Source organism: Poecilia mexicana, unplaced genomic scaffold (assembly GCF_051168715.1).
Source record: "Poecilia mexicana isolate PSO_F unplaced genomic scaffold, ASM5116871v1 scaffold_14, whole genome shotgun sequence".
NCBI classification, from domain to species: Eukaryota; Metazoa; Chordata; class Actinopteri; order Cyprinodontiformes; family Poeciliidae; genus Poecilia; species Poecilia mexicana.
This window is the reverse complement of record NW_028263383.1, coordinates 8,185,971-8,202,834: the sequence shown is the minus strand read 5'-3', so window position 1 is coordinate 8,202,834 and position 16,864 is coordinate 8,185,971. Positions and strand designations below refer to the sequence as shown.

Here is a 16,864-nt window from a genome sequence, read left to right as displayed (position 1 = left end):
AGGAAGTTCCGTTGCGTAATGTAAGACCCATTTTCTCGTGAGGCGGTGAATGTTTTATGATTTATGTCGTTCAGTTTTGGTTGCTTATGCATTTATTGCTGTATCTCATATGCAGATGATAACAATAACAATAAAAAGTGCATAAAAACAACAGACTACAAAAAAAAAATGAAACTGCAAATAACAGCAGGGATGTAAATCCTGATTTTTACTTTGTTATCTGACTACCATCACCAAATTGGTAGATAACAGACTGTGGACCATGAGTGTGTTGAATAAAGCAATCAAATCAATCATACTATGATTTTTACGATGATGATTATTATTATTGTTGCTCAGTTATAGTGATACAAAATATTTAAGTACACGTCTAGTTGAATTTATTTGAATTATTCCACATCCTCTCTAGACTCAAGCAAGAAGCAAGAGCCTTGATTATATTGTTTGCACGTTTGTTGGTTCCAAATGAGTGTCCACTAGGTGGCGGTAATTCGCCATAGAGTTGGTGTACTACTTACACAAAAGAAGAAAGTGAATCTTTTCCGGGACGCACAATTTTACATTACACCGGAATTGTCATCACGCCGCTTGTTCTCGGCCATTTTTAGTAGTGTAAGCTCAGAAACGCAAAACACAGCATTAAACAGTTTTTATTAAAATCATATTCGGGCTATATCACCACGCTGAGACGTGTAAGTTGAAATTTATTGTTGACTTTTTAGAAAGATGTCAACATGATGACGTATTGGTAACGGTCGTTAAATCTAACGCTGCTTGTTTTTGTTCAAGCTAACGCACCGCTACGCTAACACGCAAGCTTGCTAATGGTTGCCTCCAAGCTTGGTTTCAGAAGCAACGGTTTATTTTCCACTACCGCGAACTTGTTGCAGCTGGATTTCTACTGTTACCTTTAGTCATTAAAATGTCAATAAAACCGTTTAGCATAAAATCACCCCAGTGTAGATCGATTTGTCGTTAGCTAACTTGCTAACTTTGCTAGTAATGTTAGCGTAATTTAATTTTGTTGTTCTAACGGGTTGTAACATGCCAGTTGTACTACTTATCATTCGTAAAAAGGAAATATTTAATTCTCACCAGGTAGCAGTATTTGCATATGTAGCTAGTTATTGTATTGGAGGCAGTTTGCCTTGTGGTTAAATCCGACTATATTGGATCTACGCACTGCGACATACTGGTATTGCACATATTTTTAAAAGCGTTGTTGTAGTTTTCTTGTTGTAACGCAAGTGTTATAATTTATTGACTGAAAATAACGACTCAAACTCAAAGCAATCCCGGTTTTATCCCTGGCCTAAATAATTGAATCTCTATTAATGTTAATTCTCTGTGCCACAAATGAACAATCATTATGTAAAAGTCTAAGGGCTTTGAGGGAGGAAAGGACTTGAATCTCAGTCCTCCATTAAAGCGAGATTATCCTCTCACTGCTGCTGCTTTTTCTTTTTAGCTAAATAAATGTATAATAAAAAAAGGATTCTGTTCTTTTTCTGTCCCAAGTAATGACATAAACATAATATTACATTTATGGGTTGTGCTTCTTTATTACCCGAACCATGACTTTACAAACAGGTGATTTTCTTTCCTACATGAAAGATAAATGTGCAGGACTCTGCTTGATGCAGTCAAAGAAAACTCTTCATTACGCTGTAAGATTATCTCACATCTTACCAAAACGGATTTTAACAGTGAACATTTTAGTAGTTTTGAAACTATCTTTTTGAACCATTTTCAATATAACCAGCAGTTGCTGGCCTTTTCCTGAGTCTAAGTTATTTTAATAAGATCCCGGAGAATATCCTGCAGTAAACAGTTTTTTGGGGGGTGAAAGGATTATATAGTACAAACCCTTCCACGTCTGTAGCAACACACAGCTGGTCCTCTGGCTCAAAGTTGTCTGATTCATTTATCTGTTATTTTCAGGCTCAAAAACATCAAATGTCAGCCATAATGTTAAATTTAAAGCAAAGCCTCTTAAATTTTGCCAATAAATTCTGCAATTAATTATATTATCACTGCGGTAGGGATAATTGTTCCATTCCTGTTTCAAATAAAAGCAGTTGGATTGTGTTACACATTAATGTGTTAAGATGTTCAAATAAAATCATTGAAACATGAAAACCTCTTGTCGACTCTGATGCACGTTTAGGTGTCAGGGAAGTCGTCGTCCCACAGCGTTGTGCGTTTTCCCAGCCACCGCAGCCATGTCAGACTTCATTGATAGCGAGGCCGAGGAATCAGAGGAGGAGTTTGAAGAGAGCGACCTGAAACCTAAGAAGACCCAGAGGTTCTTGGAGGAAGATGGTAAGATGTGAAAGCTTTAGCTCGAAACCTTTGAGGGCTTTCGGTTTTCTCATTCCTCATTTCACAACAGATGAAGAAGAGGATGTTGAGAACCCAGAGGAGCAGGATGAGCACGGAAATTTACGTGGACTAATTGACGACGACGATGATGAGGAGGGAGAGGGGGAAGAAGAGGCCGAGAAAAGCAACAGTGGTGGAGGAAGCGACTCAGAGGAGGAAGTAAAACATTGGCGGAAAAAGCGGAGTAAGTTTACTTGATGTTTATTGTAACGGTGTCTAATATCTCTAATGAAACTATTATTAAATTTTTTGTAGATGTAATAAATGTCTTCTAACTGTGTTATTACATGGATTACAGCAGAGATGGTCTGATCAAGATTTTGTGGTTCTGATTCTGACATTTGAATGGAAATATCCTTTACCATTTAGCTCCGTTTTTTATCATTGTGTTCGATTTGGTAAAATGATTAAACCACAAAGGCATTGTTAGCTATACTGCTGCAAATATCATCAGATGTATTTAGATTGAGAATGACATACAGTAAGTGTTTGAGCAACTTGTTCTTTCCAGTTTTAAGCTGCCAGTTCTGAATACACTGCTGAAAGAAAATACAACACAAATCAGATCATTAAAAAAACTGCTGCTCCAGACTTTAGAGCTGTTTTGGAGTGGCAAATGTTGGTAAAAGTCTAAAATGACTTAATGATGTGTAATTTTACACATTCTGTTGACAATGGTCGTTATTTATTTAAAAGTGGCAAAGTCACACACCCTGCATGTGAGAGTCAAGCAGAAAGGGCCGAGCTTTTCACTTCATGTTAGAAATATTTTTTGGCTGCTGATGAATCCTTTGCTTTAAATGAACAAGCGTCCACTAACCAAATGTTTTGTTTTTTTTAATTACATGATGTAAACTTCAAATGAAACCTGCACAGAAATTGACAAAAGTTTTAATATTGTTTTGGAAAAATTGATCACCTTGAGGGAAAAAAATTAAATCTCTTCCTTTAAATCTTCTCTCTTTGCTCAAGTTTCTTCTACTTTAAATCCAGAGAAACAAAGGTTTGCTTAAATGGATTTAAAAAAAATCTACCTTCATGTTTTTCTTTTTCAGAAATGGATCCAAATATTCAGATGGGATTTATTGGGAAGTTTGTGCAGTTAGGTTCAGGGTAGGAATGGCTAAAAATGATTCTTAGTTTGTGACTGAACAACAAATTAAAAACGTTGAAGATGTTTTTTAGTTTTCCAGCTGAAATGACAATATTTTTATGTCACAATAAACACAAGATGTTGAAGTACAAATAATTTGTTTATTTATTGTCATAGCTCTGTAAATTCATCTCGTCTCTGTTGCCAAACCTTTTTCTTGTTTTTTTTGTCCTAGCTTACGATGACTGCCTGGACGACGATGATCTTGACTTGATTGAGGAAAATCTTGGTGTCAAAGTGAAAAGGAGGGTAAGAAAATTTAATATTTTCCTCCTGTTCAGCGTCGAACACATGATGTTTCCGCTCATTCATTGCCTCCTTTTTCACTCTCTTATCGGCTTGTTTTATAGAAGAAGAAATATGACCGCGTTAAAATGCTGGACGACGACGAAGATGATGATGAGAAAGACTTGATCGCAGATGAGATTTTTCACGTTGACGGTGAGGGAGAGCTGGAGGACGGCGAAGCCGTCGACGAACCCATTCAACAAGCAGACGAGGAAGAAGAGGGCGAAGATGAAGAGTCAGGTTGGCAAAAAGATCTAAAAGAAATCCTGTAATTAATGTTGTAACTCTCGATGTGTTAATGCGAGTGTGTGCTTGACCCACAGATATAGATGATTTTATTGTGGATGATGATGGACAGCCCATCACCAAGAAGAGGGGAAAGAAGTTCTCAGGATACACAGACGCGTGAGTTCCCAGATTTCTGCTGAAATTTATTGTCCTGAAAATGTTTCCAGCGAGACGCGTTTGTGTCTTTTTATGTTTTCTCTAAGAAATGAATCCATCAGTGTGGAAGGTCGACGTCAGGAATCCCTAAAAACAGATTCCTCTTTTTGTTTTCCAGAGCCCTCCAGGAGGCCCAGGAGATTTTTGGCGGAGACTTTGACTTTGCTGACTTTGACGCAGACGCCTATGACCAGGGCGAAGAGGAAGAGGAGGATCAAGACGAAGAGGGCTGGGACCGGCCCAAGAAGCAGACCAAGAGGAGGCAGGGGAGGAAGAGCATCTTTGAGCTGTATGAGCCCAGCGAGCTGGAGAGCAGTCACATGACCGACCAGGACAACGAGATCCGCTCCACTGACATGCCAGAGAGGTTCCAGGTCTGTGCTGCCGGTTCTGTTTGTGTAAACCCGGTTTTCCATGTTGAGCTTGGCGCTGTTGCTGGATCTGCTGCTGCTCTGCTCTGCAGTTGCGTTCAATCCCTGTTAAACCTGCTGAGGATGATGAGTTGGAGGAAGAAGCAGAGTGGATCTTCAGACACGGGTTCTCCACTCTGACCATCTCCATGCAGGTACTGGTTTCGTTCCAGGCCTCATTAAGCACAGACTGGTTATCGGAATCAAGATGTAGAGGAGCTCTGCTACCTCTATTTGATTAAATCCAACAAGTTATATAAACAGAAAAGCTGGAAGACAGAACCTGCATTTTTTGTTGTAGATTTTATTTTTACATTTTGTGATGTTGTGGTATTTTTATTCAAAATTATCATAGAGTCAGAATCTAAAGACTTCATCCCTGTTTAGTCCACTTTTTGGGTCTCACTTTCAAGCTTCTTGATCACAAAAATATTAATGTTCTTTCTGTTTTGATGACCATTAAAGGAAAGCACCGACTACCTTGATAGAGGAACCACAACAAACTTCAGCAGGAAAGGACCCAGCACCATTGCCAAAATCAAAGAGGCCCTGAACTTCATGAGAAATCAGCAGTTTGAGGTGTGGTGGGTTTCATGAAACTTCAACTCATTAATGAGTTGTTTCCATGTTTGAATCTAGAACCTGACAGATGTGTTTTATATTGAAACCTTTTCTCCAGGTTCCATTCATAGCTTTCTACAGAAAGGAATATGTAGAGCCAGAGCTGAACATCAACGACCTGTGGAAGGTGTGGCAGTGGGATGAGAAGGTATTCTAACAACCAGCTTCTCTCAAAGCAATTTATCACAAGTTCAACACTTAAACAACTATGCTGTACACGTTGCTTCTAAATAAGCTTGATTATAAATATAATTTTTAATTTCCATTTGCATGCTTTATTGTTTTTCTCTTTTCTCTCTCTACCAAAAACTGGATGACGAAAGTCTTCAATCTGTTATTGACTTTTTAATTTTCCTTCCTCTGATCAGTGGACGCAGCTGAAAACCCGGAAGCAGAACCTGACCCGTCTGTTCCAGAAGATGCAGTCCTTCCAGTTTGAGCAGATATCTGCAGACCCGGACAAACCGCTGGCAGACGGCATCCGCCCTCTGGACACAGCCGACATGGAGCGGTACGGCTTGTTTCTGACTGGACTGCACAGGAAAACACGCAGCGGCACAATAAAGTTTATGTTTTTAAATGTATTTGTGTCTGCCTCTCAGTTCTGGTAAACTCAAACATCTTTTATCACATTTTAAAGGCTGAAGGACGTGCAGACTCTGGAAGAGCTGAGTGACGTTTACAATCACTTTTTGCTCTACTACGGCCGAGACATCCCGAAGATGCAGAACGCAGCAAAATCCAAGAAGAAGAAGCTCAAGAAAATCAAAGAAGTGTCAGAAGACGGTAAGCAGGATTACGCGAGAAAACCAATTTATTATTTCCTGGTGAGTTAAAACCTTTTTGGCCGTGTTCTTACGTTCTATAATTTTAGGAGAGGAAGAGGAGTATGAGGTCGAAGAGGAGGAGGAGCAGAAAGGTCCAGACCTGAAGCTGGCGTCTCGTAGGGATATGTACAGCATCTGTCAAAGCGTTGGACTCGGTTCGTCACTTTTCCTGCTACACATCCCACCAAGTGTTGAGTCAGAGCAACACCATTATATTTCTGTGTCCGTATTTCCACCAGACGGCCTGGCTAAAAAGTTCGGATTGACCCCAGAGCAGTTCGGAGAGAATCTGCGAGACAGTTACCAACGCCACGAGACGGAGCAGTTCCCCGCCGAGCCGCTGGAGCTGGCCAAAGATTACCTCTGCAGTCAGTTCTCGACTCCCGAGGCGGTGCTGGAAGGGACCCGGTACATGGTGGCCATGCAGATTGCCCGAGAGCCGCTGGTCAGGCACGTTCTCCGTCAGACGTTCCAGGAGAGAGCCAAGATCAACACCAAGCCTACAAAGAAAGGCAAAAAGGTACGAGAACGAGCAGAATGAGCTCTAGATGTGGACATGTGGGGAAAAACAGTTTCCTAACTCGTCTTGTTTTCTGTCCAACAGGAGGTAGACGAAGCTCATTTTGCATATTCCTTTAAATATCTGAAGAATAAACCTGTGAAAGAGCTGAATGGGGATCAGTTCCTGAAGATGTGCCTGGCAGAGGATGAGGGTCTTCTTTCCATTGATATCTGCATAGATCTAATAGGGGTCAAAGGGTAAGTTAACCCTACTTAAAATCCAGTTTAATAAATTCACCTTATCAGAGTTAGCTGAATCGGCTCAACCAAATGTTTCTGACTTTCATGTTACACATTTATGACTTTTCATTTGAAAAAAATAAGAGAACTTTATCTTTTTCCTTTTGTTTTAAAAACACACACTACTTTGACATCGGTTTATTAGCTCTACTTCAGTTTTTTGTACATTACCTGCAACGTTACTGAACTTATAGAGGGAAATACAGAGGTTAATAAAATTCTAAACTCTGAGTTTTTAAGCAGCAGTTGGTTTCCTAACTCATCTCTCCTGGTAAACTATATAGCTTTATAGTCAGTAACGATGAGCTGAAGCTCGGTAACGATGAGCTGAAGCTCGGTAACGATGAGCTGGAGCTCCGTAACGATGAGCTGGAGCTCGGTAACGATGAGCTGAAGCTCGGTAACGATGAGCTGAAGCTCGGTAATGATGAGCTGAAGCTCGGTAACGATGAGCTGGAGCTCCGTAACGATGAGCTGGAGCTCGGTAACGATGAGCTGAAGCTCGGTAACGATGAGCTGAAGCTCGGTAACGATGAGCTGGAGCTCCGTAACGATGAGCTGGAGCTCCGTAACGATGAGCTGGAGCTCGGTAACGATGAGCTGAAGCTCGGTAACGATGAGCTGAAGCTCGGTAACGATGAGCTGAAGCTCACGTTCTCTCCCCACGCCCGTGTTTCTTCTGTTTTGTAGTTATGCTGGAGACCAGACCTACTTCGATGAGATCAAGCAGTTTTACTACAGGGACGAGTTCAGCCACCAGGTGCAGGAGTGGAACAGGCAGCGAACGCTCGCCATCGAGCGAGCGCTCAACCAGTTCCTTTACCCCCAGATGGCCAAGGAGCTCAAGAGCAAACTGATCGCTGAGGCTAAAGAGAGCATCGTCAAGGTAACGCCTCAGACAATCCACAATAAGCTTTTTAACATTCACCACAGTTTTACATCCGATTGCCACCAAGGCAAACTTCTTGTTGATCTATTTTTCTGAAATGATTGTAAAATAACTTGTTTCTCATTTGTTTTTAAAGTCCTGCTGCCGCCGGTTGTATAACTGGCTGAAGGTGGCTCCTTACCGGCCCGACCAGCAGGTGGAGGAGGATGATGACCTGATGGACGAGAGCCAGGGGAAAGGCATCCGTGTGCTGGGTGTGGCCTACGCTCCCAGCAGGTCGGTGTCCGACAGTTACTTATCTTTTGCTGAAATTCATACAATGCAAGTCAAGTTTGAAGATAGAAAATCATGTAGCGTTTGCTTTTGGAAGAGCTTTAAAGATTTCTGCTTCCTCTGACAGAGACACTCCAGTATTCTGTGCTTTGATCAACGGGGATGGAGAGGTGGTGGACTTCCTGCGCTTGCCATACTTCATGAAGAGGAGGAATGCCTTCAGGGAGGATGAGAGAGAGAAAAAGGTTCATAAACAGAAATTAGTGTCGGATTTAGATGTTCAGATTTGGTCTCTGAGTGTCTTTTTGAAATATTTTTTCTGTTGTCTCCATCACCTACAGGCTCATGACGTTGAAAATCTGAAGAGGTTTCTTTCCAGCAAGAAACCTCATGTGGTGGCTGTTGCTGGGGAGAATCGGTGAGAAATTGGTTATTTTATTATATCGGTGTCTATTGATACTGATATTATAGGGATGAAGGATTTTCAATAAAGTATTAAAGATTTATCGTTTTCAACACTTAACATGGTTTTGTGGCCAAATAAATTGTTGTTCCTAACATTTCAGTACGGAGTTTTGTTCAACTGCATCCTCCATAGTAGTTTAATTTCACATCCTTTATGTGGATCTGCAGTTATAAGTCATAGCAGCTCCACATCTCTTCTACACTGTGATGTTTATTTTATCCACGCCAGCTAAATATAACTGAGCAGGAAACACTGAGTGCACTTTAGGAAATTATCAGATTTATTAGAAGTTATGACGGATCTAAGAGGCTAAATATGAGCCTCCTGTGCAGAGATGCTCAGATGATCATGGAGGACATCAAGAGGACCATCAGTGAGCTGGAGCAGGAGTCTTCTCTGCCGGCCGTCGGGGTGGAGCTGGTGGACAACGAACTGGCCACGCTGTACATGAACAGCAAGAAGTCGGAGGTAAATTCTTGATTAATCTTGCAGACTGAGTTTTATGCAACATTTTAACCATCAGGTTTTTTTGGGGTTTTTTTACAGTTGTATTGCTGGTTTTTATCAGAACCTTCTTATTTTTGCAGAATGATTTCAGAGATTACCCTCCCTTGCTGCGACAAGCTGTCTCCGTAGCCAGGAAGATCCAGGATCCCCTGATAGAATACGCTCAGGTCTGCAGCACCGATGAAGACATTCTCTGCCTCAAGTTACACCCGCTGCAGGTGAGACGCCCCGGAGGCTGATTCATGAACTTTAATCACATTAAAGTGATTAAAGTGACAAAAATACTCATTTCAACTCGGTTGGACAGCACTGACTTCAAGCTTTCTAAAAGTTTTTATTTTGGTTTTGGTTTTTATTTACTTCCAAATAAAACCAGATTTGTGATCAAGCATTTTTTATGCTCATCATTTTATGTCAAACACCTAAAGCACATATTGATGAATGCTTGCTCTTCCTTAGGAACATGTGGTGAAGGAGGATTTGCTTAACGCTCTCTACTGTGAATTCATCAACCGGGTCAACGAGGTCGGTGTGGATGTGAACCGAGCAATTGCCCATCCCCACACTCAGAGCCTGGTCCAGTATGTCTGCGGTCTGGGGCCAAGGAAGGGAGCCCACCTCCTCAAGGTCAGGATTTCACTGGTCATCTCGATTAAAATCAAACATTTCTTCATCATTTTCTGTCCGCGGACCATCTGTGTTTATCTGAGCAGATCTTAAAGCAGAACAACACTCGTCTGGAGAACAGAACGCAGCTGGTCACGATGTGCCACATGGGACCCAAAGTTTTCATCAACTGCGCTGGTTTCATCAAGATCGACACGGCATCACTGGGCGACAGGTCGGTGCATTAACGTGGGATTTATAACAATAAACTGTTTGAAACGTTGACATCTACGGCATATCGTTGCACCAGTTTTTCTTTTTTTTAATCGACATCTTCTCTCTGAAACTCACGGCAGTACGGACTCCTACATAGAAGTGCTGGACGGCTCTCGGGTCCACCCCGAGACGTACGAGTGGGCTCGCAAGATGGCCGTCGATGCCCTCGAGTACGACGAGTCTGCAGAAGATGCGAACCCGGCCGGAGCTCTGGAGGAGATCCTGGAAAACCCGGAACGCCTCAAGGATCTGGACCTGGACGCCTTCGCTGAGGAGCTGGAGAGACAGGTCAGTGTGAGAGAAGATGCTCAGACGGTGAAGACGTCAGAGTGAAATGAAGCTGAGGAGGCGGGCGGTCTCTTTCTGCTTCTTTCCTCTCCCTGTAGGGCTACGGCAACAAGGGAATCACACTGTATGACATCCGAGCAGAGCTGAGCTGCAGGTACAAAGACCTTCGGGTTCCTTACAGAGTTCCCAACACAGAGGAGGTCTTCAATCTGCTCACCAAGGAAACCCCAGAGACCTTTTATATCGGTACACATAGACTCCCAACATTCACAGACCTCTTTGCAGTAGAAATCCTAAACCCCACAGGTGAAAATGTGTTGCATTGTTCACATTTCTGCACCCTTTTTCTTTCAGGTAAGCTAATAACGAGTATAGTGACCGGTATAGCTCACCGACGGCCTCAGGGGGAGAGCTACGACCAGGCCATCCGGAACGACGCCACAGGCCTGTGGCAGTGTCCCTTCTGCCAGCAGGACAATTTCCCCGAGCTGAGTGAGGTACCAGAGCCGCTAAAAGGAAACAGAATGAACTCTCAGAGCTGAGAGTCGTCTTTATTCCTGACATTTTGTCTTTGTTTAGGTGTGGAACCACTTTGACAGCGGCTCCTGTCCCGGTCAGGCCATCGGGGTTCGGAGCAGGTTAGATAACGGCGTCCAGGGATTCATTCCCACCAAATTTCTGAGCGACAAAGTGGTGAAACACCCCGAGGAGAGGGTCAAGGTGAATCCGTGCTTGATTTGCTGACTTTTTTTTCTTTTGTTTACTTCACCTGCAAAAAACGAACTCCTCTCCCAGTCCTATAAACCTTTAACTTCTGTGATTAAAAAAAAAAAATGTTTGTCTATTGCCTCAGGTGGGCATGACGGTTCACTGCAGGATCATGAAGATCGACATCGAGAAGTTCAGCGTTGACCTCACATGCCGCACCTCAGATCTGATGGACAAAAACAACGAGTGGAAGCTTCCCAAGGACAGCTACTACGACTTTGACACGGAGGCCGAGGACCAGAAGCTGGATGAGGAGCTCAAAAAGAAGCAGCAGCGCACACGTCAGTATAAACAAAAACAGTTCAAACACACGTGCAGTCGAGCTCCTTACGAATGCACTTCTGGTTTCTCCCCTCAGCTTACATAAAGCGTGTGATCGCCCACCCCAACTTCCACAACATCAGTTTCAGCCAGGCAGAAAAGATGATGGAGACGCTGGACCAGGGAGACCTGATCATCAGGCCCAGCAGCAAAGGGGAGAACCACCTGACCGTCACCTGGAAAGTAAGCGAGACAGGCAGGAACATGGGGAGGGGGAAATAATTCAGCTGGTACAAAAAGAAAACATAAAACTCAAAATAAACTTCGGATTACTGTTATTAATCCATTATTGTTTAATTTATCTCCACTCTGCATGTTTGTGTTTTTTTTTTAGGTGGCTGACGGCATCTACCAGCACGTGGATGTGAGGGAAGAAGGTAAAGAAAATGCTTTCAGCTTGGGCCACACACTCTGGATCAATACTGAAGTGAGTTATTTTACTTCACATTTAACGTTCGGAAATATTTCTGCGGTTGCCACGTCTTTTAAAGACGACTTGTTGCTCCGCTCTGCAGGAGTTTGAAGATCTAGATGAAATTACAGCTCGGTACATTCAGCCGATGGCCTCGTTTGCACGAGATCTGTTGGGACATAAATACTTCCAGGACTGCAACGGAGGAAATAAGGAGGTGTACATCCATTTCTTTTTTCTGTTGTCTTTAGATTGTCATTCATTTGTAGTCCTCTGTCTTCTCATGCCGTTTGTTTTGTTGTGTCTTTGATAGAAAATGGAGGAATTATTGATCAGGACGAAGCGAGAGAAGCCGACTTTCATTCCTTACTTTATTTCAGCCTGCAAAGAACTGCCAGGAAAGTTTATTTTGGGCTACCAGCCTCGTGGAAAACCTCGGTAGGTCGAATGTCTCGTTGTAATAACGGCTTAGTGAAATGGTTTTACGAAGAACACTGAGTTTTCTTTTAGAGACGGGCAGATTCTGATAAAAAGTTACTGTTTGAGGTGGATTCTCCTCCACAGAACTTCAGGCAGAAAGCAGCTTTTAACTTTACCTCTAAATTAAGTCATCTTTTAGTAATAAGAAATAAAACAATAATCTGAGCTATTTTAATTGGGGCAAAAGAAAAGAAAATGGAAAAAATCATGTGAAATAAACTGTTAAAGTTTTTCCCTTCTGCCTGTAGGGTTGAGTATGTGACCATCACCCCAGATGGTTTCCGCTACCGTTCCCAGATATTTCCCACGGTGAACGGACTCTTTCGATGGTTCAAGGACCACTATCAGGAGCCGGTGCCAGGTATTAAAGCAGTAACTTCCACTGAAAGAGCCTCATAACTCCGTTAAAGCACCGCAGAGGTCTGACATTTTCTCCCCCTTCAAAGGTATCACTCCCACCAACAGCAGCAGAACCAGAACCCCTGCATCTCTCAACGCAACGCCAGCCAATATTAACATCGCAGGTGAGTCCAGATTCCTCCACACTAAAATCCTGGTGCATTTTTTAGTGCAACATATGCCCCCCAGGGTTCGGGCAGGTGCTTGAAATCCTTGAAAATGTTTTCAAGGGTTGGAAAGTGCTTGATTTCTGCGTGAAGTCCTTGAAAGTGCTTGGTATTCAAACTGTACAGTTTGATTAAAAGCCTAAATTTGGGAACATTTTCATACACTAATGATACATGGTTAAATTTTTTAATGCTTTCTAGAGTTAAATCTGTCTTTTCTTGTTTTGACAGAACTAGCAGATTAAATAGAAGCTACATTTTCTTTTTTAACTTTAAATACTTTGCTAAGCATCTAATTTGAGCACGAAGGTTGTTTATTGTAACATCATGAATATTTATTATTTCTAATGGCTCAATTGATTTGTGTAATCGGGATAAAAGTTGGTTTATATTTTAACGTTAACGTTACTGAAATTAGGGGATTTTATTTGTTGAATTAGTTCTTAGTTCAGTCAGATCTATACGATGCAAGTGGAATAGACTTTTCCAAACTATTGTTTTTGTTTTTGTTTACCCTAGAATATAGAATACTATCACAATAACAATAATAAATAAAACCATATAATAGCGAATAATTCATTTGTATTTCCTCCAGAGAATGATGCTGGAAAAGCTCGAAGAAGTGATTGAATTTTACGAACTCTGTCCCTCCTTCCTCCTCAGACTTAACGCGAGCCGTCAACGCCCTCCCACGCAACATGACTTCCCAGATGTTCAACGCCATCGCCGCGGTGACGGGCCAGGGCCAGAACCCCAACGCCACCCCTGCACAGTGGGGCTCCAGCCAGTATGGCTACGGCGGCAGCACAGGAGGAGGGGGAGGCAGCTCCTCTGCTTATCATGTAACTGTTGGGGCTTAAATCAGACCGAATAAAGCTTCATTTCATGATTTCTAGAGGACGCAGCAGTCTATTTGTGGTGATGAAAGATACAAGACGACCTGAGCTCTTGTGGTGTTAGTGAAACAGGAGACTTAGAGAAAATCGCTGCAGCTCAGGATAAATGTCACCTTCTGTTTAGGTACAGCATTACCAAGAGTAAGTGAAACATTAGCAGTAAGACATCAGTGATCAGTTGTGGAAGCTTAGACTTTATTTCAGACTGAAGCCAATTCATTTTGAGTCAATTACAGCTGCACTTCAGCCACACATAACAAAGCATTTAATTCTGATGCCTTTGTTTCCTCGCAGGTGTTTGCTACGCCGCAGCAGCCCATGGCGACGCCCATGATGACGCCCAGTTACTCCTACACAACGCCGAGCCAGCAGCCCCTCGGCACCCCCCAGTATCCGGGCTCCACCCCCCAGTCCTCACACGTACATGCCCACCCACACCTGCCACATCCCAGCCACCACGGCGCCGCCAGCAGCCACCACGGCCACGCCTCCGTTACGCCGTCGTCCTCCTCCTCGTCCCGCAGAGGAACGCCGCAGCAGCAGCAGCCGCCGACGACGCCACAGCAGCCAAAGTGAGCTCATCTGCTGAAACACTTATTTTGTCCTCAACAGTTAATCAATGATTATCAATCAGTGGTTTGTTAGATTAAAATTTTTCCCAACTGATGAATTAATAACCAGAGGCGAAGCAGTCATTTAAGAGTAGCACTACATCAACATTTTGTTACTCAAGTAAAAGTAAAAAGTAGCCGTCTAGGAAATTACTCACACGTACACACCGTCTTCATTCAAGAGAAAACTCAGCTTGGCAATTAATCATTAGTTGATCTATACATCAATGAACTTTAGATTAAATCATTAATCGATACCTTGCGTCCCTGTTCTGAACGGATGCTTTTCTGACTGTGTTGGCGTTCTGCCACTAGGTGGCGGTGGGGAACCTCCAGTCCTGACATCCCTCTCTCTCCTCCCCTACAGGCCGAGCAGCAGTGCCTCCTCCTCGGCGGTCGACTGGGGCAAGATGGCCGAACAGTGGCTGAAGGAGAAGGAAGCAGAGGACAGGAAGAAGACCCAGAGGATGACGCCACGGCCTTCGCCCAGCCCCATGATCGAGAGCACGCCTATGTCGCTCGCCGGAGACGCCACGCCCCTGCTGGACGAAATGGACCGATAGGACACAGAGGGGGGCGTTGCTGCACCCCCTCACCCCCCTCTACTTCACCCTTTGTACTGCCTCACCTGGATGACCTTTCACCCTTTATTCCGTTCATGTATTCATGCAGCAGTCGACATGGTGTCAACATTCATGCCACCTCATTTCCTGCTGTCATCTCATGCCAGGTGTTTATGTCCTCTCCTTTTGCCAATCTCCTCTGGCTGCAAAGCGTTTTTGCATGTCATGCAGAAAAGTAGTACAAAGATATATATATAAAAAAAGAAATACTTGAAGTTTGAGTTACATTTGGGAAATGGACCTGCACAGACACTGACAGACAAGCTGTCCTATCTTTGGTTCTGCTTTTAGTTTGATCTTTGAGCGGTTTTGGCAGAAGGGAAGCGTCGACATGTGGAGTTTTGAAAGCAGTTGCCAAAACAACGCTTTGCCAAGCCAATCAGGAAATTTAATATTTGTACGGAAATGCGTCAGTATGAATAAAGACTTATTTTTTTCTTTGAACTTTAAGACTCTGCTCGTCACATCTGTCAAAATAAACACAAACGTAACTGAACAGACTGATAGCGAGTTAGCAGAGCGGGGTTTCTGAAGGACAGACGTGGGCTAATGCTAATTGTGTTATTATCAGCTGACTTTGGCAGAAATCCCCTGATGTGAACATGAGCAACACGCCTCTGGAAGCAGTGGCTCCCCTTAGTTACCTTTTTGTTTTAAAAGTTGTTGATTTTTTTAATAGGAAACTGAGATGTTTGACAAAATCCTAGTTTTGTCAGTGACACGTCTTCAAGTTTACCCGAACTCGATGCATTTTAAATGTTTGCGGTTTCACTTTACCCAGAGTTACGTTTTCCACTCTAACCCGTCACGAGACGGTATCAGCAAAATGTTTCACACCTGCAGCTGTGAAGTCACGATGCTTCAGCGGATGATTTAGTTTTTGCAACACTACTGGAAGAAGATCCGATCAGACAGATTCCTGCCTACTCTGTTCATATTCCCAACTCTGTAATATTCAGAACTGCACGCATTTATTTCAGTAGAATGAATATAATATAAAAAAAAAACACATTCTGTGATCGTCTTTTTGGCATTTCAAGGCCGCTCTGCTTCCCTCTTGACTCGTGTCTGTGTCCCACAGTACAAGCAAGCAGCACTGGTTTGTAATGGTGTGCTTAAATCTGCGTTGTGCAACGTATCATGGTTTCATGAGATGCATTTTCTTTTAAAATAATGTTTTTAAGTAAGCAGACTTGGTTTGAGTTGCCAGGTTACGACACTGAACCTGAGGGACTGGTTGGTTGTCAGCAGCAGTTGGTTCTGGTAGAGAAATGTCGTCTTTGATTCTGCTGATGACCTTTTCTACCTGATATCTCTTTAATAAAAGTGTTCATAGTAAACTCTCTGTCTTGTTCATGCCTAATTAAAAACACAGAACCTCTGGAGATGGGATTAAAGTTTCAATATGTTTGGTGCAATCATTTTAACTGAAGTATTCAGTGATACTTTCATGGAACCAGTAATGGAAATATTAGAGCAAACACACTTGATTCTTGGGGTTTGCAAATATTAACTTATCGGTGTTAGTAATTCTTAGCATAAAACCAATGAGCCGACACAAAATTTAAATGAATTTTTCCAGGCACAAAGTACCATTTTTTTCAATCATGAAGTTAATTTCAAATAATTTTGACTTATAATTGGGGTTCTCTCTTTAAGAAGCGCCTGCTTTTTCCAACACAACAACGTTTCTCCGTTAAGCCTTTAGCAACATTTTTACCTGCGTTGGATTGAGAAGTAGCTCCTGTGATGAGCTCAGCAGATACACGGATCCATTGTTGCTGCCGCTAGTCTCTAGAGGGACTGATTGGGAGAGGCACAACATTTTCCCCTTTAATATCTCTGGTATAAGACATTTTAAATATAATAAATCCTTAAATCTGACATTTCATGTTATCAAGTGATTTATTAACTTACATTTTTAAGTGTTCAATGAATTACAAAAATATTTCAATA

At 42.5% G+C, this 16,864-nt stretch overlaps 1 protein-coding gene across 1 annotated transcript; it reads left to right on the top strand.

Annotated features, from left to right (window-relative positions):
* Positions 1-557: 557 nt before the first annotated feature.
* Positions 558-16,248, top strand: supt6h (SPT6 homolog, histone chaperone and transcription elongation factor). Its single transcript, XM_014977354.2, has 37 exons — positions 558-692; positions 2,168-2,322; positions 2,393-2,566; positions 3,711-3,784; positions 3,886-4,063; positions 4,147-4,228; positions 4,386-4,641; positions 4,731-4,832; positions 5,143-5,256; positions 5,357-5,446; positions 5,667-5,809; positions 5,939-6,084; positions 6,173-6,280; positions 6,365-6,645; positions 6,730-6,884; positions 7,617-7,812; positions 7,952-8,091; positions 8,216-8,333; positions 8,430-8,506; positions 8,887-9,022; positions 9,142-9,279; positions 9,521-9,688; positions 9,775-9,902; positions 10,024-10,231; positions 10,330-10,477; positions 10,586-10,728; positions 10,811-10,951; positions 11,085-11,280; positions 11,358-11,503; positions 11,655-11,747; positions 11,836-11,949; positions 12,046-12,170; positions 12,461-12,573; positions 12,659-12,736; positions 13,442-13,620; positions 13,969-14,246; positions 14,653-16,248. Exons 2-37 carry the CDS (start codon positions 2,223-2,225, stop codon positions 14,846-14,848), a joined length of 5,262 nt encoding a protein of 1,753 aa, XP_014832840.2. The 5' UTR covers positions 558-692; positions 2,168-2,222; the 3' UTR covers positions 14,849-16,248.
* The last annotated feature ends 616 nt before the right edge of the window (positions 16,249-16,864 follow it).

What these genes read in the sequence shown, in the direction of transcription:
- supt6h (XM_014977354.2), top strand. Translation starts at nt 2,223, where the DNA reads ATGTCAGACTTCATTGATAGCGAGGCCGAGGAATCAGAGGAGGAGTTT. An exon ending in CTGTCAAAGCGTTGGACTCG is followed by an intron (nt 6,281 to 6,364) that starts GTTCGTCACTTT and finishes TATTTCCACCAG; the next exon opens with ACGGCCTGGCTAAAAAGTTC. An exon ending in GCTGTTGCTGGGGAGAATCG is followed by an intron (nt 8,507 to 8,886) that starts GTGAGAAATTGG and finishes CCTCCTGTGCAG; the next exon opens with AGATGCTCAGATGATCATGG.